The following is a 26,394-nucleotide window of genomic DNA, read 5'->3' on the forward strand; positions in this document are numbered from 1 at the left end:
GTACCACAATTGGTGAAACCCCTGGGGGTTTGAAATGTACACTATACCCCTAGATGAATTCCCTGAGGGGTGTAGTTTGCAAAATGGGGTCACTTGTGGGGGGGTTCCTAACTTTTAGCATCTTATGGTGCCTAGAAACCTACATGGTGCCTAAAAAATTATCTCATAAAAAGGAGGCTCCAAAATCAAGTAGGTGCTCCTTCTATTATGAAGCCTGTGGTTTGGTCAACGTGCACACTAGGGCCACATATAGGATATTTATGAAAACAAAAGAATTGGGGGAATCAATTTTTAGTCACATTTCTCTAGTAAAATCTACTGTGTTCCTTAGAAAAATGTATTAAAATTGCAAATCTGCAAAAAAAATGAAATTTTGAAATTTCACCTACACTTTGTTTTAATTCCTGTGAAACACCTAAAGGGTTAACAAACTTCCAAAATGCTGTTTTGAATACTGTGAGGGGTGCAGTTTTTGAAATGGCATCATTTATGGGGGTGTCTCACATACAAGTCCCTCAAAGTCACATCAGAACTGAACTGGTCCCTAAAAAAATCAGTGTTTGAAATTTTCTTGAAAATTTGAGAATTTGCTATTCATATTGTAAGCCTCCTAGTGTCCAAAAAAATTAAAAGGAAGTTGAAATAATGATGGAAACATAAAGTAGACATATGGTCTATGTTAGTTATTAACTATTTTGAGTGGTATGATTATTTGTCTCACAAGCAGAAAATTTAACATTTTGCAAATTGCTAAATTTTCCATTTTTTTACGACATTTTGGTATTTTTCACAAAAAAACACAGACTGTATCGACCCAAATTTACCACTAATTTGAAGTACAATGTGTCACGAGAAAACAATCTCAAAATCACTGGGATAAGTAAAAGCAAAAAAAAGTTATCCCCACTTAAGTGATACATGTCAGATTTGAAAAAAAGGGCTCTGTCAGGAAGGCAAAAACATGCTGTGTCAGGAAGGGGTTAATGTGCAGAGAAAAAAAACCCGGGTGTTACAAATGCCCTACGTGCACCACATGTACCACAATGATAGCAGGTTCAGAATTTAACCACCCCAATACAGGTCAAAAATACAGAATTAATCATGTGGTATCCTGCAAGTCCCAATACATTATATACATAATTATATGCCCTTGTGGCAAATATTATGTGGGGCAAACAATTAGGACATTTAGGGAGCGCATGGCGCTACACCGCTCAGCCATAAAAGCCTGTATCAGCGGTGAAAAAAATAGAGCAACCAGTGGCCAAGCATTTTACACAGTGTGGCCATAAATTAGAAAGCTTGAAAAGCACGATCATAGACCGTATCCCTCCACTGCCTCGGGGAGGTGACCGACAGAAACTGTTGACACAGCGTGAGTCGGCATGGATATTCCGACTCAACGCACTAGCACCAACAGGATTAAATGAAAAAATTGCCTGGAACTCATTTATTTAAACATGTCCAAATCCGTCAACCCAGTTAAAATCACTGCCCAAAACCACCTTAGTTCAAACAGCATCCCAGTCATGTAAAAAATCTGAACATAGCAGCTAGATAATGACATTCTGCTGGATAACGAGACCACACATAAATAATAACAAGTATTGTTCTACATTATCTTTGATGTTTGTTGTCATTGAAATTGTGTTGTGAGGTGAACGGAAAAGTGCAGAGGACGCTAGATGCCTGCCCCCACTAACAGAGCGAGGACTACAGACCCGCTCATATACTATCTCCAAGTTGATTCATATGGTTTCCGCATATACCTTAATTGTAGCCAATGTATTTTATTTGCTGCAACTCATTTGCTTTTAATCGTTTTTTTGATCTGCACATTTTGCACTTATTTTCCAGCAGTTCGGCTGGTCCTAAGAGAAAGCCTTCCCCAGACGCCGGTGTACTCAGACACTCAGCGTCCAAGGGTGCCTTGGCAACGGCCACGTCATGGAGGCGGAGCCGCACACCCGGAAGCTGACAGTCCAGTCCTGACAACGGGGAGCGCGATCTCCTAAACACATGCAGCATACTTAAGGTAAGAGAGCCCACGGGCTCGGTATTCTTTCTATACCAAATGCACTTTGCACTTTTCCAGCGCACGTCTTGAAGACGAGACTCAAGCAGTCTCGAAACGTTACGGATAACGCTATGCATTGATCTGTAATCCAGATAAAAGTCTTTTTTTTGCACAAGTCGACTGAGTGCCGCCTCATTTCCTGGGTTAAACCTATCCAAGGCTCCCCTGGATCCACTCAGGCAGATATCACCAACGTTTCTGGGCAGATTCGCCCCTTTATCAAGGTGCAGGAAGAACACTTATAAAATACAAACAACACGTATAAATACCTTACCGGTCGTTCACGCCGCCCGCCGTCTCCCGCTCTGGCGTCCAAATGATGACATCACCGCGCTGGTTGACGCTACGGGAAGCATGAAGGACACCAGTGCACAGAAGTTGCTTAGCAACCGAGATCAACAATATGGCCGCCGGCTCCCCGGTGACCAAACACTGCAAATACATGTAAACAAAGGAAGCAACATTAAAATGTGAAAAGGACAGTTACTGTAAAAAGACAATTAATATAAAAAGACATCATACGTGTAGCAACATGCTGCAAATTCATCTTCCTGTATTAGGGCTCAATTATAATACTGCTGTCGACTCGCGTGTCTTCCCATGCTATGTCGACCTGTGTTAATCTGCTACTGTAAAGCGCAACTAATTATTGGAACTCGTAATTTAACTTACTCAGTTGGAACAGGGCTATTAGAAACTGCTAATCTATTCCAAAACTGACTGATCACAGGAAACAAGATAATCCTAGGTGTTCGTTGAGCCCTTTTGGGCTCAACGTATCTAAGGTAAAGATCCATCGGCTCTCCAATTGGAGAAGCCGAAGGGATCTATCCCCTCCTCTTTTAAGAGGGGGAACATGGTCGATGATCCTGTAGCGGAGCATCGCCATGTTGTGCCGTGCCTCGGCGAAGTGACGGGCCACCGGCTGATCGCTGTGGCCCGAGGAGATGGCTGATTTTATCGCTGAGCAGTGGGCAGCCGCTCTTTCTTTAAATGACCTTTCGGTCTTGCCCACATAATGGCGTCCGCACGGACAGCCTATCATGTATACCACAAATTTAGTGTGACAACTGACTCTGTGATGGATTTTAAACTTTTTGCCAGAAAAAGGATGGAAAAAAGATTCCCCTTGTATCATATAAGAACACGTAGTGCACCCACTACATCGAAAACAGCCAGTTTTGGCCTTACCCCAAAACGCTGTACTTGACTTGGGGAGAGGGAAAGAGACTTCGCTCTTAACTACATAGTCTCTAATACTTTTTCCCTTGGTGTATGAGTGCATGAGTGACTTATTTTTCAGGGAATGCAGCATCGGGTCAGATGTTAGCAGGGGCCAATGTTTTTTAGCTATTTTACTCAACGCTGGACTAGCTGGATGGTAAGAGTTGACCCATATCAGTTTGTCTGCTACTGTCTTGGATGCTGTTTTAGATTTTAAAGCTTCCTCTCTGGAAAGTCTAACCACTTTTTCTCTGGTATCTGCAAGAAGATCCTGGTCATAACCCCCGTCACTGAATTTGGTTACCATGGTTGATAGACTGTTCTCTAATTCTGTTGGTTCACTAATAATCCTCAGAGCCCGGAGCATTTGGGAAAAGGGGAGCCCTTTCTTTAGGGAGACTGGATGAAAACTGGAACTCAATAAAATGTTGTTCCTATCGGTGGGCTTGCTGTATAACACCGTTTCAATCTGCCCCACCACAATTTTGATGTTTACATCCAAATAGTGTACAGAATGCACATCCATGACATATGTGAACTTAATGGGGGAACAGGTGGAATTGTGATCATCAATCAAACATTTCAGGCAGTTGCTGTCACCTACCCAGATCACCAGGAGGTCGTCTATGTACCATGTGTACAATAGTAATGACCCCCTGTTGACCGGGTTATTGGTGAACAATGAACATATAAGAGTTCGCAAATGATGGGGCCACTGAGGACCCCATCGCACATCCTCTCAGTTGGAGAAAAAACTTGTCGTTGAACATAAAATAATTTCGTTTAAGCGTCAATTCCAAGAGTTGCAGGAACAAACTTACATCAGGGCCCGTGTACAAGGGATTTCCCGTGATAAGTGTTCTCACCGCATCCAAGCCTGCACCGTGTGGTATACACGTGTACAGGCTTGTCACGTCTACTGTACACAGGGTACAATCCGGGGGCATAGTGCTGATAGCTTTTAATTTTGTTAATAGACACGTAGTGTCCTGTAAGTAACTTATATCACCTTGTACACAGGGTTGGAGAAAAAAATCCCAAAAAACAGAAATGGTCTGATATAACGAGCCCCGGGCAGATATAATTGGTCTGCCCGGGGGTTTCACTGGGTTTTTATGGACCTTTGGTATTGAATATAGGACTGGGATGATCGGATGATCAACAGTCAATACAGCCCTAGTGTCCATATCAATCTCTCAATCTATATATATAGACTTTGGCGGGTGTGGACGTAGCACTCCAGACACTTGAGTAATCCAAAAAGGCTTTATTGAAGACCAGCAACGTTTCAATACTTGCGTATTATCGTCAGTATTGAAACGTTGCTTGTCTTCAATAAAGCCTTTTTGGATTACTCAAGTGTCTGGAGTGCTACGTCCACACCCGCCAAAGTCTACATACTCCTTGACGAGGCACCCGACCAGCAGCAGCAACAGGGTAGTTGTGCTCGGCCACACCAAACAAGTATATATATATATATATGTGTATATATATATATATATATATATATATATATATATATTGAAAAAAGGGGGGGTTTCAGAGGGCGCTTTTGATAGTAAAACAATCACTTTATGTTGACATTAACATTTAATATAAAATGTACAAACATATAAAAAGCCCATAACAGGGTATTAAATGTATACAAGTGGTGAACAATTGTATGTAGGTACAACTCGGTTCAGTTCAGGTGATCTTTTTGGTTGAAAACAAGGACCAACGCGTTTCGTCATGTCATGACTTCATCAGGGGCAGAAAATGCAACCGACAATAACTGTAAGTCATAACAGTACAAATTGAGTGATCTACTCACACTCATAATAAAGTACAAATAAAAATACAGAAGGCAAGAACAGTGATGGAGATGGAGGAGAAGAACAATAACCAAGATGGGGGTGTCACCTATGTTATATAATGAGTATCCCAAAACACCACATGGTGGTATAAAATTGAGCACATACCTATGTTAGTCCTATAACAGAGTATCCGTAGACGGGTATCTCAATATCTGTCCGATGTAATTCTATACATAAATTTGAAATACAATCAAAATATGACCAAAATTTGACCGATATCGTGGGCATGATCACTATATATATATATATATATATATATATATATATATATATATATATATATATATATATATATATATATATATATATATATATATATAGTGCCCGGTGGCGTCCCTCCGCTGATGCTGGGTAACTTAAGTAACAAAACTGGTACTGGTAAGAAGCTGGTACCGTCCGCTAAAACAGCGTTCAGCTGTGTAGACAGGTACAGAACCGTTGGTATACATCTGCCTGCTGTGTCATTTTTTTGCCTGAGTGCCACTGCATCCCCATAACGCTGCATCTCTTATATATTTGACTACATCTGTCACTCAAAGTGTGTCTGGAGATATAACGCTGGGTGGGGCCTCTGACTCACATGACAGAGAACCAGCCCAGTGAGCCCACAGACAGTGCCAGCCAGCGCCAGCCAGCAGCCAGCCAACCTCTGCCTCTCCATGTTACACAGCAAAGACACAGCTACTCACCAGACACACCAGGTGAGCGCCCCACACCTCCATACCTCCCAACATGACCCTCTCCAGGAGGGACAGAATGCTCTGTTTGTGGACTTCCATCTTAATTTATGTTTGTCATCACCTGTCATTTTAAACAGGGTAATTGATAAGAAAGGTGTTTAAGCACAGGTGATGGTAATCCATAAATTAAGAACAAAGTCCAGAAACAGAGCAATGTGTCCCTCCTGGAGAGGGTCATGTTGGGTATGCACCCCCCCCCCCCATTCACGGCATCCCCACGATTAAATGGCACATGCAAAACACTGACATGGCTATGGTCGACAATGAAAAAGGTTGACAAGATTTACTTTTCACTTTTTCAATGTTTTCATATTCATTTGATGTGTCGACGTGGACACCAATGAAGTGCCACACTTATGTCAACATTTACATGTGTTGACCTTTCTGTGTTGATTTTTTCTTGTGACGATTCGCGGCACCCCCGGTGACTCCCGCGATTCGCGGCCCCACTCCGTGACACACCCCCCCTCCTGCAATTCGCGGCACCAGGCGACCCCCCCTCCCACGAATCGCGCCAACCCCCCGGCCCCCCCTCCCACGGTTCACGGTGCCCCCCACGACCCCCCCTACCTCGATTCCCCACCCCTGACCCCCCTCCTGTCATTGCGGCAACCCCCCGCCTCCGCGACCCACCCTCCCGCGATTCACTGTAACCCCCCGCGCCCCCCCATCCCACGATTCGCGGCACCCCCCCCCCCCCCGGAATTCACGGCATCCACCCACGACCGCTCCTCCCGTGATTCGCGGACACCCCTCACCTCCTCCCTCCCCCCCCACCCCCGCGCGTGATTCACGGCAACCCCAGGATTGAATGGCACATGCAAAACACTGGCACGGCTATGGTCGACAATGAAAAAGGTTGACATGAGTTTTTGAAGATTTATTTTTCTTTTTTTGAATGTTTTCATATTCGTTCTCATGTGTCGACATGGACACCGATGAAGTGCCACACTTATGTCAACATTTACATGTGTTGAACTTTCTGTGTTGATTTTTTCTTGTAGCAATTTTTTTCCAGTGACAACTATGAACTATGTGCACGTCAACCTACACATCATCAACCAATTCTTTGTATAATATATAACACCTGTTCTGTTTTACTGTAGGTGTTTTAAGTCAGACCTTTTACTGCTACTATTACTGTTTATGTAAATGCATTCTGAATGACAGCAACATCCTACCATCCTTCTACAAGAATATATAACAAACTAGGTGATTCATCGCGCCCCGTGCCCCCCCCTCCCGCAATTCACGGACCCCCCACGCACCCCCCCTCCCGCGATTCGCAACCCCCCTTGCGCAATTCACGCCCCCTCCCACGATTCGCCGACACCTGCGCCCCCTCCCTCCCTTAATTCACGGCACCCCCCGCGCCCCTCCCGCAATTCACGGGACCCCTAAGCCCCTCTTTAGTCCCCCGTATACTCACACACCCCTATCACTACCCAGCTTCCTGCTCTCCTGAACCGTAACTTCCACCACTGGGGAGTCGCTGACGCTGTTTGGCCCACATGCCCCTATCATGCCTCATAGCCCAGCCTCCTGCTCTCATGCACCCGAACTCCCACCCAGTAGGAGGAGACACTGACTAAGGGCCACCATCCTGTACTCCTGTACTGCCACGCTGGACCCTCACCCACTGGCAGAAGCTGCACAGTGTCCCCCACCCTCCTCTTTAGTCCCCTGTATACTCACACACCCCTATCACTACCCAGCTTCCTGCTCTCCTAAACCGTAACTTCCACCACTGGGGAGTCGCTGACGCTGTTTTGCCCACATGCCCCTATCATGCCTCATAGCCCAGCCTCCTGCTCTCATGCACCCGAACTCCCACCCAGTAGGAGGAGACACTGACTAAGGGCCACCATCCTGTACTGCCACGCTGGACCCTCACCCACTGGCAGAAGCTGCACAGTATCTCCCACCCTCCTCTTTAGTCCCCCTTATGCCCACACACCCCTATCACTACCCAGCCTCCTGTTTTCCTGTGTTGTGACCTCCGCCAGTGGGGAGCCACTGACTCAGAAACACCCTACTATACTATTGCACACACACACACACACCTAAACAACATGCACACACAGCCCCCCCCCCACACCCACAAATGTCACTGTACCCTCCACACTATCAATGTACATCTTACTCTGTAACCGCTTTTTAGTTAAACAAAACAATACACACCCCCTTCCACATCATATGCTCTCTATTTAACACATTTCACCTATAACTCAAGTTGCAATACAGGCCATATTTCATACAATTCTAACCATCTTTCTCATATACAAATGTTCACAAATTAAGGGGGCGCAGCCCCTTACGACGGTGTGAAGAGCGCCCGTAGGGTGCGATGAATCACCTAGTATAGTATATATATATATCTCTAGAAGGGCATAGGGGCGCCTGGGAATATTGCATTTAGACGCCTATACCCAATCAGTTTTTTTACACTACATTTTAGACTGCTGCATTGCTACACACCCCTAAATCCTCCTTGCCTCCTTTGGCTATGCAGGATATCTTATTTACTCACACATACTTAGCGTGGTTAGCCATAAACAAAAAATTGGGGCGTAGGCACGGTGTGACGCACTACATTACTTTCTGGGGTGACCACAATTTTTTCCCCGCGATTACTTAATGCCACACATCTGCCATGGAAATCTAGGTGGATCTCAGCCATCAGGGATGTGTTCGACCCTATGTACTTACAAATAAGGCATTACATACAGACTATACCTACTAAAAGAGAATGTCCAGGACCCGCTCCATAATATTTTCATACTTTGTTCCGCTGGCCCATATAGACTCTGATATATATATATTCGGGTTTGCTCCGTGTTGACCCTAAGGATATATGGTCAGTAGTGGCGAATTCGTGGCGGACTGATATCCCATTGGTCGTGTCACGGGACACCTTGCAAAAACTATGAAAATCCTCCAAACAGCAATGTTACAAGAGAACATTTGAAAACCCCTACCTAGGGCATTTATATGTCACAGGCCCAACACAAGCACTTTGTACCGGGGAAATTAGGTTTATGCTTGAAATGCAAGAGTACCAACTCGTCATTTTTTCATAGTCTATATATGTCTACATATTTTTCATATGTGCTACATGATATTTAGTACTGTAGGAAAGTATTTATAACGGAATAACTTGTACTCACTGATAGTATGAAATGGGTGAGGGGAAAGGGGAAGAGCGATATTTCTATATCTGTATGTTATTTCCAGCAGATGGACACAGAAGCAGGAATACCTCGGAGGGACGTCTTATTCTGTCTCCAGATTATAAAACAGAAGATAACATCACACAGGATTCTCCAGAAGACACCTCCATTACCCTAAATATACAGCCAGTGCATCACAGTGCAGATACATCACCTGATACCTCTAATCCTGAGGACTGTTCTCCTGGTAACTCAGATACTGCTACACATAGAACAGCTCATACAGGTGCTTACAGTTTTATCTGTTCTGAATGTGGTACATGTTTTATAAATCACTCAGTTTTTATTAGACATCAGAAAACTCACTCCGGTGAGAAGCCATTTCCATGTTCTGAGTGTGGGAAAAGTTTTACTCACCAATCAACTCTTTCTCTACATAAGAGAATTCACACAGGTGAGAAGAGATTTCCATGTTCTGAGTGTGGGAAATCTTTTATCAGGAAATCACATCTTGTTGTACATGTGAGAACTCACACAGGTGAGAAACCATTTCCATGTAGAGAATGTGGACAATATTTTACCAAGAAATCAAATCTTGTTATTCATCAGCGAATTCACACAGGTGAGAAACCATTTCCATGTACAGAATGTGGAAAATGTTTTACCAAGAAATCAAGTCTCGTTAAACATGAGAGAATTCACACAGGTGAGAAGCCGTTTCCATGTTCTGAGTGTGGGAAAAGTTTTACTCACCAATCAACTCTTTCTCTACATAAGAGAATTCACACAGGTGAGAAGAGGTTTCCATGTTCTGAGTGTGGGAAATGTTTTTCCCAGAAATCATATCTTGTTATACATGAGAGAAGTCACACAGGTGAGAAGCCATTTCCATGTTCTGAGTGTGGGAAAACTTTTACCCAAAAATCGGGTCTCCTTAACCATGTGAGAACTCACACAGGTGAGAAGCAGTTCCCATGTCCTGAGTATGGGAAGTGGTTTACTCAGAAATCACATCTTTTTATACATGTGAGAACTCACACAGGTAAGAAGCAGTTACCATGTTCTGAGTGTGGGAAATGGTTTTCCTATAAATCAGATCTTGTTATACATCAGAGAAGTCACACAGGTGAGAAGCCGTTTCAATGTTCTGAGTGTGGGAAATATTTTATCCAGAAATCACAGCTTGTCATACATGAGAGAAGTCACACAGGTGAGAAGCCATTTCCATGTTCTGAGTGTGGTAAAGCCTTTACTAGAAAATCAGATCTTGTCCTACATGAAAGAACTCACACAGGTGAGAAACCATTTCCATGTTCTGAGTGTGGGAAATCTTTTGCCCAGAAATCAAATCTCGTTAAACATGTGAGAACTCACACAGGTGAGAAGCCATTTCCTTGTTTTGTGTGTGGTAAAGCCTTTACAACAAAATCAGATCTTGTCATACATAAGAGAACTCACACAGGTGAGAAGCCATTTCCATGTTCTGAGTGTGGGAAATGTTTTACCCAGAAATCATATCTCATTAGTCATGTGAGAATTCACACAGGTGTGAAGCAATTTCCATGTTCTGAGTGTGGTAAAGCCTTTCTTAAAAAATCACAGCTTGTCCTACATGAGAGAACTCACACAGGAGAGAAGCCATTTCCATGTTCTGAGTGTGGGAAATCTTTTACCCGCAAATCAAATCTCGTTAAACATGTGAGAACTCACACAGGGGATAAGCAATTTCCATGTTCTGAGTGTGGTAAAGCCTTTCCTACAAAATCACAGCTTGTCCTACATGAGAGAACTCACACAGGTGAGAAGCCATTTCCATGTTCTGAGTGTGGGAAATCTTTTACCAACAAATCAAATCTCGTTATACATGTGAGAACTCACACAGGGGAGAAGCCATTTCCATGTTCTGAGTGTGGTAAAGCCTTTACTACAAAATCACAGCTTGTCCTACATGTGAGAACTCACACAGGTGAGAAGCCATTTCCATGTTGTGAGTGTGGTAAAGCCTTTACTACAAAATCAGATCTTGTCCTACATGTGAGAAGTCACACAGGTGAGAAACCATTTCCATGTTCTGTGTGTGAGAAACTTTTTACCATGAAATCACAGCTTGTCGTACATGAGAGAAGTCACACAGGTGAGAAGGCATTTCCATGTTCTGAGTGTGGTAAAGCCTTTCCTACAAAATCACAGCTTGTCTCACATGAGAGAACTCACACAGGTGAGAAGCCATTTCCATGTTCTGAGTGTGGGAAATCTTTTGCCCGGAAATCACAGCTTGTTGTACATGAGAGAAGTCACACAGGTGAGAAGCCATTTCCATGTTCTGAGTGTGGGAAATCTTTTATCTGGAAATCACAGCTTGTCATACATGAGAGAAGTCACACAGGTGAGAAGCTGTTTCCATGTTCTGAGTGAGGGAAATGTTTTACCTGGAAATCATACCTTGTTATACATGTGAGAAGTCACACAGGTGAGAAGCCTTTCCATGTTCTGAGTTTGGGAAATGTTTTTTATCAGAACTCAGCCTTGTTAGACATCAGAGCACTCACAAAGGTGTGAAACCATAGTCATTTGCGTCTTCTGAGTGTGACTGTTTATGAGCTGCTTTTAAGAGAAAATAAATGTTAATGAGCTGACAGGTGTGAATAATTGTTTCCACTATTTGAATATTCGTGTCTGCATAATGATAAATAGGCATAAATACAGAGTGCCTGATTCAGAGATGAATATAAAGCAGTCACAATTGCAGACACTTTGTTTGGGAATAAATGTCATTGTTCACCATTATACAGAATTTTCTTGGTGATGAAAGTGGTCATCGCTATCACCATGCGTTTGCACCAGCGCTATCCTTGTGCAAGAGATATATCAGCAGCTCTGCATGCGCACAACCCTGAATAGCCCCAATTCAACTTACACTCCCACAGTACTCTACACCCACTCAGCAGCAAGAGGAGATCTGTCCGGCTGCTAACAGCATATAATAGCTCAGAGTTGTGTATACCGACACATGCCCAGCTGCTGAGCATCATGGGATCTGTGCAACTCTGAAGCAGGGGCCAGTGTGTACAACAAGGATTGTTAGCAACACTGATGGTATGGAGAGTAATTGGAAGCACCAGTCACACAGTATAGTAACATGTTATACTGTCATTTCCCACCGCAGACATAGGTGTAATGTGCGTCATTGCCATAGGACTGGATCGTGTCTGTCACTTGTGGGACTCTCCTACAGGCCATGATACAGAGCAGAGATAGAGGTAGAACCATGTGTATGCAGTCTTCTAGGTATGAGCTGTTATATTGCCTATTCCTTATTATTACTCTGTACTATACATGTTGTACTAGAACCGTCCTTTTAGCGTCTGTTTTAATGTTTTGCACAATAGATTGTACTTAATGAAAACATAAAATAAAACCATCTTTAGTCAGCAATGAGTGGTATCTTGTATTTGTATACATATTGTTTGACATATGTGCTCCTTTGAGTAGGGCCACATGTGTTTGCAATATTTTAAAATAAAAATGTATATATGTTATACTGTCTGATATTTGCCCTTGTCTGCCTCCTGGACTGCCTCTCTGGGTTATTGGAGAGCAGTTTCAGGTGTGTCAAGCAGGAGGTGGATCTCAGCAGACACAATTGATTGGTGGAGGTGTGTCAAGTGTTGTAATAAAGACCCTTGTTATTTCATTGTGTTTGTTGATCCCTGAGTACATGAAGGTTTCCATCCCGCAACATGTTGGAATAAAGAACACCACGTTCAAAGTCTGGAGAGTGCCGCTAGTTTTTTCTTGTCAATCTTGGACGGAGTGGTTCGTGGAGGGCAGCAGAGTTATTTACTAACTATCTATCTATCTATATATATATGCAGGGGAAGGGTACTGTCCTGCGCTGCAACCCCAAGGTAGGTCTGGATTCTAAATTAGCCCTTTCCTTGAAGGATCGTTCCTCCCTGAATGACAGGCGGCCGCCAAAAATTCTCCTAATGGGACGTTGCTGATCCATCTCAATGTGGGTAAAATCTAAAAAGTGATGAGAATGGCGCTCTATAGTGTAATAGATTAGTGTGTTCACTGTGGTTTAATTAAGGTTCTGCGTACCATATAATGAAGAATAAAGTGCTCATCAAAATACTGTTATCCCTCCTTGGTTGGGCTGGTTACCAGGATCTTCCCGGCTGCTATCCAGATTGGACCTTTTATTTTTGGTCCCCCCAGTGAGTTCACAGTTGTGCTCCAATTTTGTGCAGTGGTGATTGCAAAAAAAGAGGATAACTCCAATTAAATTAAAATGAAGAGTTTTTTAATAAGGTGCATATACATAAAATAAAATAGACCTACATAAAGTGATTAAGGTGTGCGAATGAAGGTTGGGTAGAGGCCTGTCTATGCGTTTCGTCTCTTAGGCCTACAAATCCAGGCTGGACTTCATCAGGATGGCATGCTCTCTGCTTTCTATAAAGAAATGAAACGTTGAAAATGACTACAGTGTCTGCCGTTTATTCATGAGAGAAAGTATCCAGAGTGCCACGCAATTGCTGTCTACTATCTATATATATAGTCCGTGGTTTCCTACAAAAATCAGTGTGGGATGTGGAACACTCGCCAATATAACAAATAGAAAACTTGTTATAAAACTTTATGAAGTTTTTATTCCAGCCAAGTCTTATATTATTTGGAGACAATTATTGGTTCTTATGTAGTAGCCGGGTGCCCAATTAACATACGTACGCTTGCGCAAGGAAATCGCATTGCATGTCCCGTTTTAGTGCCGTGCAACGCGATCTCAGTAGTTTATATGGGTGGACGCTTGTCTGTTAAGGTGCTCATACACGTACCAATTACCCGGTACTTTTTGTGCTAAATCGCATCGCGTCTCATTGCATGCGATAAAAAGACAGTACAAAAAGTATGTGCAGCATATACTTTTTGTACTGTGCGATAAGATGCCGCGGGAGCGCGCATCTCATCGCATAGGATTGCACCGGGAAAATCGATGCGTGTATGGGCACCTTTACCATAGCTGTGCTTTCAGAATAAGCTTAAGCTATGGAAATAGCCTAGTCAGAACTTGCGTAAGTGTTCCCGATCACTGTCAGAATCATTCTGAGGTGATTGGCTGACAGTGATGGCTGCTTCAGTGAGTGCTCAGAACGTGACAGTCATGGCAGGTGAACAACTCACCATGTTCACATTGCCTATTTCTGAGGAGGATTCTATGGTGTTTTTCCAGCGACACCAGCTGCTGCCCGTCACGCAGAATTGCGTGAACGGCCATCCAGTGCGGCTGTCCATGAAGGAAAGCACGTGGCACTGCCACATAAAGTCATGCAGGAAAAAGGTCAGTCTTCGAGCGGACCACTGGTTCCCGGGGTGCCGGTTACCCTTCGTGACCCTGGTCCAGTTCATATACTCGTGGGCAGAGGAGATGACCAGTGTGCTGTACTGCGAAAGGAAACTGCACCTGTCCATAAAACCAACTGTGCAGTACAACAGTTTAATGAGGGAGGCATGTGCCATGGATTTGCTGTCCCAGCCGCAGAGGAAAATTGGCGGTCCTGGCATGGTGGTAGAGGTTGACGAAAACCTCTTTGTCAAGAGAAAAAACCATGTGGGGAGGATGCTGCCTCAGCAATGGGTTTTTGGCGGGATCTGCAGGGAGACAGGTGCCTGCTTTCTAACTACAGTGGAACAGAGACGCCACTACGCTGATGGCTGATCAACTTACATGTTGCTCCCGGATATGTAATATACTCTGATTGCTGGAGGGCATACAATACAGACCAACTACAGCAGGCAGGTTATGATCATGAAGGGTGAATCATTGATATCACTTTGTTGACCCAGACTCGGGTCCACACCCAAAACTTTGAGCTGCTTTGGGGGGGGGGGCCTGCAAATGGAGGAACAAATGCCACAGAGGAACCTCCCGGCAACATTTGGAGTCATACCTCCAAGAATTCATGTGGAGGAAGAGTTTGGGTGCTGGAAATCCCTTTGGCCGTATTCTGAACGCTCTAACACTCCTGCCAAAGGCGAATTTACTGCCTTCACAGTGACTGTATTTTTTTGTTCTTTCTTTCATTATCATTGTTAATTATCTTCATTACTGTTTGTATATGTAATTAATTATTGCCTTTTTATTGATTAATCATTACTAAGTAAATTTACAGTTTACCGTTAACACTTGTCCTCAATACTGTGTCAGATGTATGGTATGGCTGGTGTGAATATGTTCCTAAAAAACCCCCACTATCCACGCCAGCCAGAAGCATGGTGAGCAGCGGCGGAACGCTTCCTCCGAACCTTTTCATACGCCCACTATCCATGTCGGTGTGGAGTTGATTTTATATAGTGTGGCGAGCGCAGCGAGGGGACGTGGATTACTTTATATGTACTCCACATCCCCTCACGGGGCTCGCTGCGCTCGCCATGCTTTGAGCTCGGTGGCTCTTTTGTCCACAGGTTTGTCATCATGTCCAGGGGTCTTTGCTGTGCAATTTGGAAACCATCTGTTCACTTCTGCACATGGCTTCAAATACATGTTTTATAACCACAGTTGATAACTTATTGCTGGTATATGCAGCATATTTCAAACAAACACCAGAGGACTGCGTGCGAGAGACTGATCACATAGGTACTAAATCTGTCCAGGGAGAATCGTGTATTATCCTTAATACTATGTGTAGCGATTTTTAACCATATAACAATATTTTATTATTTATGAGTGTGAGATATGAATTGATTTGTAGTAGAATGGCTGCGCATGGGGTTTGCATAATTATTCCACCTGGTTCCTATACTCTATTTACGTAACTCTCCGAACCAAAATAGTGGCCATACTATAATGTGGTGTACATGCAACTCAACTTCCACAGTCCACCCTTTGACAGTAAAAATAAAACTCATTTCAAAAATACATGTACTGTATAGAGCGCTTATCAAGGCTGGTGTCTCAATAAGAGCAGCTTTAAGAGGGACTAGTCAGATCCCTTATTATAGATAGCAAAAAAGAAAAGGGAAGATGCAGCGCTCGATTTAATGATGTGGACAATTATAACAATAAAAATGTATATATATTTAATTAAATAACAAACATAATTCATATATGCATAACATATAAATTATGAAAAAACAATGACATAAAAATAATATAATATAAAAACAAAGCTACTGGGACCTGAGTAAATGATGCTCTGGACCAACAAAGTCCCAAGATGGAGTCCAATTGTAATCCACATAAACCACTGTGTTGTGAAATGCCAAAGTGATCGCTGGAGGTGTCCCAATCCAATAGTGGACTCTGTAATAGCGGGGGAATCCTCTCTAAACTGCGTCCAGGCTTGGAAATAAGTTAAATTGACGACTGGAGGTGTCCCAGTCCTATGGAGGACTTGTGAATGGGGGGATCCTCTCTAAAGTGCGTCTGTGCTTGAGAGTGGCAATGTGCTCCAATGGGAGGAAGAGGCAATAGCAGGGTCCAGATGAGTGGGCAGGTGAAATATAGCAAATTGGATTAGGTTCCAGATCAAACACCAATGCGTTTCGCTGTCTCTTAGGGGACAGCTTTTTCAAGGTGACTGTTAGAGGCCCAGGGCTGGGTTTAAATACCCTCATTGATTGACACTGAGTGACCTCATGGAGAATAATATTGGCTGACTGAGACAGACCAATACCACGGGGGACTGATGTTTGGCATCTGTGCATGTGCAGATGCCAGGTGTGAATGGGCACAGTTTTTTCGCCATCTCATTTGCACCCACCAGAGCAGAGGTCATGGGGCGATGGCGGATGGACGCGGCTATGGGAGCGCCCATCGTTTCATGGGTGTCAGCTGCCCACCCTGTTCCCGTACAGGGACATGCAAAACTACGGCTCCTGAGAGTGTATTAGTTTCGATCATCGAAAGATTTGGTCCACCCACCAAAGGCTGCAAATGTATTTTTTTGCAAAACATCCATTTGCAGCCGTGCGGGGAACATGGCGAGCGGCATTTAAATCACACGCAGCATTTAAACCAGAATAAGGTCCTATATGTACTGATAATGTATGTAGGCAGTAAGTTACTTAGATGTTCCAAATGTTTCCATTAATTCGGATGGTTTCCTTCCTTCTGAGCCTTAATACATTCTTAATTATTTGTGTCACATCTAGGTGATACTATAAATACATCATTACATCTATATTATGTCATTTTTTTCATTTAAGAATAAGCAGCTGGAATTACAGTATAGGGCACATATGGATTTAACACAACACTAACACTTATAAAATTAACTCCACGCCCACGTGGATAATGGGGGTATGAACCATTATGTATTAGCACAACTCCGTAATTTACGTAGTTTATGTAGCCAGCATATTGGTATTCTCAATACACCACTACGCAAACTACGTAACGGCTGCCCTGCTAATACATAAGTACCGGATACAAAATTCCCCACACACAATACCAAATATTTGGTAATCAGCCACCCAGCCTGCTACATATAAAGTTTTATTGTACAAGAACGACATACAGTAAAAAAAAGGCAGCAAGTAAAGATGAAACAAATAAAAAAATAAAACGCAGGCTATGTAAAAGGCAACCAAAACATACAAACACATCAATCTGGCCAAACTTCAGTCGGTCGCATAGCTAAAATAGTCATAGTGCCCCCATTTATCCAGATTCACAGAAAAGGACAAGAAAAAACTGAGCAGTGAGATCAGCAATTGCGCATTCTGCCAGGGACAGAACCGCACCATGAAAAATGTATAACTGATCCCTGGAGGCACCAAAACGGAAGCAGGCCATTTACAAGGATTTTTGGGTCAGTAGTAGATCCATCCTGTAATCTGGATTGGGCTGAAACTGGTTCTGTTGTAGGAGGTCTGTAAATAGTATACAAAGCACTTAGGGGTGCAGGCTGCATAATAACAATCGTAGTGGAAATCCCAACAGGAGCAGGCTGTGTGTGCATTGAGAGGATTTCAGGCTCAGGAGTATAATCATCCTTTAAACTGGATAGTTCCCTTGATACCTTTATTGCAGGAGACCCGGAAACATCATCCAAGGCACTTGGGAAAACAGGCAGCAGAGTATCACATTTAGTGAGAGTCTCACAGCAATAGCCTGGATAATCTGCTGTGAGGAGTAAGTCATCTGTCGTGTGTTCAGCCCAGCAATGCACAATGACCGCACCATAGGACGGATATGAACACAAACTGGTGATTGCAGATATTTCACCAGAAAGTAGGAGGAGAGGCAAGGAGATGAAATAGCAGGCAGCCAGTATTCTGGCACAGTACTAAGCTGGTTTAAATCATTTCTCGCTGGCAGGTCACAGAGAGTTTCATCTGGAGTATACTCATCTGCATCTGTGCCATTGCCATGCGGTGTCCCACAAGGTTCTATATTATCCCCCATGCTTTTTGCAGTGTACATGCTGCCACTGGGTGAAATAATTAGGCGCCATAGCCTTGTCTACCACTGCTATGCAGATGACACACAGCTGTACGTGTCCTTTGCTCCGGGCACTGAAAACCCAATAGCAACCCTAAATGGCTGTCTAGCTGAGCTCCAGGAATGGATGAGCGCCAGTTGGCTGAGACTGAATCCTGATAAAACAGAGGTCCTTATGATTGGACCTCAACATCAAAGGACAAGACTGCAGCACAGCCACCCAACTGGACTGACAATTGGGGGTACAAAATTACAAAACTCTGATCATGTGCGGAATCTTGGCGTGGTACTAGATGGTGGATTGACACTTAAACATCAGATATCAGCCACAATCAAATCCTCATTCTTTCATCTGAGGAACATAGCCAGAATCAAACACTTAATCCCATCTGAAGATCTGCCAAAAGTCATACATGCATTTGTATCATCTCGTTTGGATTACTGCAATGCCCTTTACCTTGGTTTACCAGCAAAAGAACTGCACCGATTACAGCTGGTACAAAACACAGCTGCCAGGCTGTTAACTAACCAGCCCCGTTCTGGCCACATAACTCCCATTCTCTAGTCCCTTCACTGGCTGCCAATAAAATGGCGAATAATTTTCAAGATCAATCTACTGAGTTTCAAAGCCCTACATGACCAAGGCCCAAGGTACCTGAAGCAGCTTCTGATTCCATACTGTCCCACCCGATTACTGCGGTCTGTAGATGAAGGACTTTTAGCAGTACCTAGGATCTCCCATAATTCATCTGGGGGTCGAGCTTTTAGCCATTCAGCTCCGACTTTATGGAACTCACTTCCCCCCGCACAGTTCGAGAGACCCCAACTCTAGAATGCTTTAAAAACAGACTCAAGACTTTCCTATTTACTCAAGCGTTTCCTTCAGTCCCTTAAGTATTGTTGATGAAAAGCTTTTCTGTACTTTATTGTTCCTGTACTGTATTACATTCATTCTATCTGTTAAGCGCCTTGAGTCTTATTGGAGAAAGAGCGCTATATAAATAAAATTATTATTATTATTATTATTCAGGAGAAGGCCCTCGAGCGCTAGACCAGAACGATCCAGTAGGTTGCAACTACCACCAAAAGTCTGAGCGGGAAGGATCCTCTGCAGCGAGATGGCGGCGGCTAGCACGCCGCTAAACTCACCAGCAGGAAGCACGGCAAAATTAGTCACACACACCAGCGGTAAAGCCGGCCAACAGCTCCACTCACCACCCGGGGCTTGCTAAGTATGTGGAGATCTCGAAGATAAGCAGAGGGCAGCCAGCATCAGAATGGCGGCAGTCAGAGACCCTCACGCTGCAGATGGAACTGGCGGGCTCAAGAAAAGCCAGACGCAGGACCTCAGGGATCACGGCAGTGGTACAGGATGTAATAGTGGGTAAGTGTCGGTTGGCAGGGCATCCACAGAAGCAAGATGGACCGGAGATAGAAGCACTTGGCCTCCAAGATAAGGGAATATTGAGCACTTGTAACGTCCAAAACCTTGCAGCAAAAAAGAGACAGCCAGTCTTCCACAGAGCCTCACCCGAACAGGAGTTGATATTAAAGACAATATGAGGGAGAAACAGCCATTTACATGTTAAAAAAAAAAAAACAGGATTTTAGCGGGAGAGCTGGTAAGCTGCTGCCTTCTCCTAGTTGTCCTGGGCCACGCCCCCCCCATTGTCATTCATTTTTTACAAGTCTGTTGGCGTGTAATTATTTCAGTGTTTACCGTTATATTTAAGGGTTATAAAGTAATGATACATAACTACAGACGATACAAACCGTAGCAAGTAAAACAGGTATGTCCAAACTGTGGCCCTCCAGCTGTTGCAAAACTACACATCCCAGCATGCCTTGCCATAGTTTTAGCATTCCCTAATAGAAAAACGGTGGCAAGGCATGATGGGACTTGTAGTTTCACAACAGCTGGAGGGCCATAGTTTGGACATGCCTGGTCTAGTAGATGCATCTAGAACCTCTTCATAAATTGCTGATAATGTACATACTAAAGGTGTAAGAACATCACACGGGACACCTGTAATTACCAATGTACTGATAACACCATTCCAAAGCAAAGTTATCTGCGGGCAGGACCAAGTCAAGTGCCAGTGACTTACCCCTAACCATAGTGATATGGGATTTGTCCCAGTTAGTCCAGAATAATGACCAAATGTATTAATGCTCTCAAGGAACTTGGGCGTAGACTAAGCATAGTCTCTTGTGCCCATTCACAGCCCTTGACTTTCAGTACTAGTCTGTATTAGGCAGGCCATGGGTTTCATGGCAAGAGGGAACACGGTAGGAGAAAGTGGAAAAGATAGAGAAATGTAGCCATTCACTAATACCCTTGCAACTGGGGTAAAGTAACCAAATAAATTGAATTTAATTTGGACCTATGCAAAATCTGTTCATTGTTTTCCCCATGTTCGGGATGTATGATTTGGGTTATGATCTGATTGAATCAGTTTGATTTTAAGATAGAAATCCTCTTACTCAGGGTTCCTCTAAGACAGTGGTGTCAAAGTCATGGTCCTCCAGCTGTTGTGGAACTACACGTCCCAGCATGCCCTGCCACAGGTTTTATATCATGGATTGCTAAAACTGTGGCAGGGCATGTTGGGACATGTAGTTCCACAGCAGCTGGAGGGCCATGAGTTTGACACCACTGCTCTAAGAAAAGTATTAAACAACCCATAATACCGATACTTCCTCACTGATGCGCTAATAACAATCATGCCATGCAGCCTCTGAATCCGAGCCCACGGCCATATGTGCCAGCCAGAAATGTTCTAGCTTCCAAACCATCTGGCCATGCTGACAATTCAGATCTTCACTGATCGTTATGGGGGAATGATCAGAGATACCGCATCATATGTAACCCGGTAGACTCGGGGTAATAAGTCCTACTTTATCAGGGCCAGATCGGTCATAAAGAAAGAGGACCGTGTGTGTGAGAAACAAGTATGCTGCTTCAAATTTGGAAGTCTCCACCTCTAGGCACTGACCAGTCCCAAATCAGAAATGGCAGAGACCTGTTCCCCTCGTGTGTATACCTGAGATCAATGTAGACAATCTATCCTGATATGGGTCTAGAACAGTGATGGCTAACCTTGACACTCCAGCTGTTGTTGAACTATACATTCCAGAATGCCCTGCTACAGTTTTACTATTTGGCCATGCTAAAACTGATGCAGGGCATGCTGGGATGTGTAGTTCAACAAGAGCTGGAGTGTCAAGGTTAGCAATCACTTGTCTAGAACATTGTTAAAGTTTTTGAGATACAGAATGGAAGATCTCGGAGAAGAGGCCATAACCCGGCCACCTTTTATAAGAGTAGGAAGGTGGTATGTACACAGCCATTAGCAGCAGAGGAATACAGCTGATTTTACATGTCATATACATATCAGTTTGTACACAATCCAAGCAGAAAGGGAAAGTCTTCTTAATGAGAACCAATTCCCATCTGGATGTAGATGGTTTCCACCCATGGTTAAGTGACAGTACCTTACTACCTACAAGGGACGTCTTCATAAGACAAACTATATTAGTGGTATAGGGGGAAATTTACTAAGCCTAGTATGGGCAATCCGCGGTATGGGCAATATGGCCTAGTATGGGCAATCCGCGATTATGGGCAATCCGCGGTAACATAGAAACATAGAATTTGACGGCAGATAAGAACCACTTGGCCCATCTAGTCTGCCCCTTTTTTAAACATGTTACCTCAAACCATATTTGATCCTTATTTTTTTGTAAGGATATCAATATGCCTATCCCAAGCATGTTTAAATTGTACTACTGTATTTGCCTCTACCACCTCTGATGGGAGGCTATTCCACTTATCTACTACTCTTTCTGTGAAGTAATTCTTCCTCAAATTTCCCCTGAATCTTCCTCCCTCTAGTTTCAGTGCATGTCCTCGTGTTCTGCTGCTCCTCTTCCTGTGAAGAATGTCTCCCACCTGTACCTTGTTAAAACCCTTGATATATTTGAAAGTTTCTATCATGTCCCCCCTTTCCCTTCTCTGCTCTAAAGTATACATATTAAGATCTTTTAGTCTTTCCTGGTACGTTTTGTGATGCAGGCCATGCACCATTTTAGTTTCCCTTCTTTGTACAGTCTCTAATGTATTTATATCCTTCTGGAGATATGGCCTCCAGAACTGAACACAATACTCTAGATGAGGTCGTACCAATGACCTATACAGTGGCATTATTACTTCTTTCTTTCTACTGCTGATACCTCTCCCTATGCAACCAAGCATCTGATTTGCCTTCTTCATTGCTTTGTTACATTGCCTACCTGCCTTTAAGTCCCCTGAAATAGTGACACCTAGATCCCTCTCTTCCTCAGTAGTTTCCATTATAGTGCCATTTATACTATATTTAGTCTTTGGATTTTTGCAACCCAAGTGCATGATTTTGCATTTTTTGGCATTAAACTGTAGTTGCCATGCTCTTGACCATTCCTCTAATCTACCTAGATCATCAATCATTTGTTTTACCCCTCCTGGTGTGTCTACCCTGTTGCATACCTTTGTGTCATCTGCAAAAAGGCACATTTTACCCTCAATTCCATTTGCAATATCACCAATAAAGATATTAAAAAGCACTGGTCCAAGTACAGATCCCTGGGGTACTCCACTTGTAACCTTTCCCTCCTTTGACTGTACTCCATTTACTACAACTCTCTGTTTTCTGTCCTGCAACCATGCTCTTATCCATTCAACTATCTTAGAATCCAATCCCAAGCTTTCAAGTTTATTTAACAGTCTGCGATGTGGGACAGTGTCAAAAGCCTTACTAAAGTCTAGATAAGCTACATCTACAGCCCCACCTTGATCTATTACTTTAGTCACCCAGTCAAAAAAGTCAATCAGATTTGTTTGACATGATCTTCCCCCAGTAAACCCATGCTGTTTTGGATCCTGTAAATTGCTGGTTTTGAGATATTCTACAACTCTTTCTTTTAAGAGTGTTTCCATCAATTTCCCTACTACTGATGTAAGGCTCACTGGTCGATAGTTGCTTACCTCTTCTTTGCTTCCACTTTTGTGCAGTGGGACTACATTCGCTGTTTTCCAGTCCTCTGGGATTACTCCAGTAGCTAGTGACTGGTTGAATAATTCTGTTATTGGTTTTACCAGCTCCCCTTTGAGCTCTTTTAGTATCCATGGATGTATCCCATCTGGCCCCATTGATTTATCCACTTTCAGTTTTGAGAGTTCTGTGAGGACTTTCTCCTCTGTAAATGTACTTGTTTCTCCCTCAGTTTTCTGACTATACTTGCAACTTAATTTTGGCCCCTTCCCCTCTCTTTCAGCAGTGAATACTGAGCAGAAATAATTATTAATATTATCTGCTATTACATTGTCCCCCTCAAGAAAACTTCCACTCTCTGTCTTTAGTCTTATTATACCACTTTTTGTTTTTCTCCTTTCACTTATATACCTAAAAAAAGTTTTCCCCCCTTTACCCACTGATTGGGCCATTTTCTCTTCAGCCTGTGCTTTTGCACATCTGATTACCTTCTTAGCCTCCTTCTGTCTAACAAGATACACCTCTTTGTCCTCATTCTTCTGCGTCTTCTTAAATTTCTTAAAGGCCAACTTTTTTGCTTTCACAATACTTGCTACTTCTTTTGCAAACCACAATGGCTTCCTTTTTCGTGTGTTTTTCCTAACTCTTTTGACACAAAGTTCTGTTGCTTTTAGAATTGCACTTTTTAATTTTTCCCACTTATCCTGCACTCCTTCCAAGTTCCTCCACTCTGCCAAAGAATCCCTTACAGAGTTTCCTATCTCTACAAAATCAGCCTTCCTAAAATCTAACACCTTTGTTTTTGTGTGCGATGAGTCAGTCTCTGTCTTTATTTTGAACCATACTGCTTGATGGTCACTGGATCCCAGGTTTTCACCCACATTTATGTCAGATATTCTGTCACCATTTGTAAGTATTAAGTCTAATATTGCGTCCTTACGAGTGGGCTCCCTCACCAATTGCTGGAGGGATGCTCCTTGCAAGGAATTCAGCATGTCCCTACTTCTGGTGGAACTTGCAACAGGCAGCTCCCAGTTTACAGGTTTGACTGGGATCGGCCGAAAATACAAACAGAGAATATGGCAAATTTACTAAGCTGCTGTATTCTCCGGATTCGTATATTACTATGGCGATTGGACTCATTTTTGGCTGTCGTATTTATCAGCAGCCACTTACGTATGATGCAGCAGCATCCCATGGATCAGTCAGATACATGCAAAGCTGCCCTGTGTAAATCTCACAAAATCTCACAAGTGTAATGGGCCTTTTACTGTGACGTGATAAATTGATCAATCCTATACTCCTTGCCCCATTTGGTGAAGGTCACTTCAGTTATTTTTCTACTGGGGCTCTTGCAGTTCCTACACATACTGCATGACCCACATCTATAAAAAGCTTTGGAGTTTATAACTCCTGATGTTTTGGGGTTATTTATTACACTTGTACCAACATTGTTCTGGATAGTCTTGTGTTTTTCTTCTAATACTTTGTTTAAAGTGTTGTCACACAATAAGATGTTCCGATGCCTCCTAACTATATTCTCCGTCTGTTTATATTGACTATTGTATTTTGTGATAAACGGATAGATTTATACAGTTTTTTTTGTTTTTCTTTACTAATAATTCCTTTCTATTACATTTCTTATACCTTTCGTAAGGTTTTTGTACTGTATCTGATGTATAACCTTTAGCCAGAAATTGTTTCTTTAAGGTCTCCCCTTGTGTTTCATAGACATCCAGATTCATAGTACAAGATTAGTACGTTTTCTTCAAATTCTATGAAACTGACTATTTGGTACAGATGTGAGCCAGTTACTATGGTTATTGCTATCAAAGGGTATCAGTGAATTGCAATCTTTCGGTTTTATATATGTCTTAGTTTTTATTTGTCGTAGTGTTTTTTTTTTTTTTTAAATATGTTTATTAGGATTTTCAAGTATCGTATGTGTTAACATATAAAAAGACAATACAAACATTTGGGTTACATTAATCACAACTTAGCAGATATAGTTAAGGCATATGCATAGGGTGTATCGGATGGACTGAAGGACTTGCCAGCTGGTCGACCAGCGGCCCAGCTGGATATGAACAAAGATATGACCGAGCTTCACCTGGCTTCAATCATAGTCTGCTGAGGTGAATATACCCTATATGGTTTCTTCTACCATAGTAATGCGTCCCCAAAAAACTTCAAATGTCACATATGAAACTTATTTTCATAACTAAACAAAAGAGTTAGACGAGGGTAGGAGGTGGGGGGGAGGTGAGATGGAGGAAGGATGGAAAAAAGGGGGGGGGGGGTCTAGTAGTACATATCAACATTTTATCTGACACTCTGTAGCAGAGCTTTCAAGCTTAGTGGAGGCACCTCTCATTCAACCTAGTCTTGTAGGTAGAGTGACTTCAAATAGGCCCCACCGTCTAATATCGCTATCAGACGCATTGGACTGTATCATGAGGTTATATTTATCATATGACATGAAGCGTGTGAGAAACTGGACCATAGGTGATTTTTTGACTGTCCAACATTTCATTATCAGTTTCCTAGCCATTGTCAGCAACAGGGTCAAGAAGGGTACCAGTTGTGAGTGGGCTCCCCTCAGTTGCCATACATCAAAGTTTGCCAGTAACAAAGGAAGGGGATGTATAGAAACATGGGGATGTATAGAAAATTCACAATTTTATGCCAACATTTTTTAATATGCCCGCAAGACCAGACATTGTGGAAGAAGGTGGCCGGAAAGTGGCCACACTTCAAGCATCGTCCAGACTCCTCGGGAATGAAGTGTCTCCTTTGGGCTTGGGACATATAGGCGCTAAACACAAATTTTATATGTGTTTCCTGTAAAA

General features: G+C 43.0%; 3 protein-coding genes across 4 annotated transcripts in view; 2 read left to right on the forward strand and 1 right to left on the reverse strand.

Moving 5' to 3' along the window:
- The window catches only part of LOC146053264 (uncharacterized), a 42,169-nt gene extending 29,667 nt beyond the window's left edge, over window positions 1-12,502 (forward strand). The window contains exon 5 of the mRNA XM_083167971.1: window positions 9,132-12,502. Within this exon, the coding sequence (XP_083024097.1) occupies window positions 9,132-11,482 (2,351 nt within the window). The 3' untranslated portion in view covers window positions 11,483-12,502. The remainder of the gene's footprint in view (window positions 1-9,131) is intronic.
- The window catches only part of LOC146053265 (uncharacterized), a 187,512-nt gene that overhangs the window by 143,362 nt on the left and 17,756 nt on the right, over window positions 1-26,394 (reverse strand). The window lies entirely within an intron of this gene.
- LOC146053262 (uncharacterized) overlaps window positions 1-26,394 on the forward strand; it is a 137,684-nt gene that overhangs the window by 16,522 nt on the left and 94,768 nt on the right. The window lies entirely within an intron of this gene.

This window comes from Crinia signifera, unplaced genomic scaffold (genome assembly GCF_055691185.1).
Source record: "Crinia signifera unplaced genomic scaffold, ASM5569118v1 HAP2_SCAFFOLD_134, whole genome shotgun sequence".
NCBI classification, from domain to species: Eukaryota; Metazoa; Chordata; class Amphibia; order Anura; family Myobatrachidae; genus Crinia; species Crinia signifera.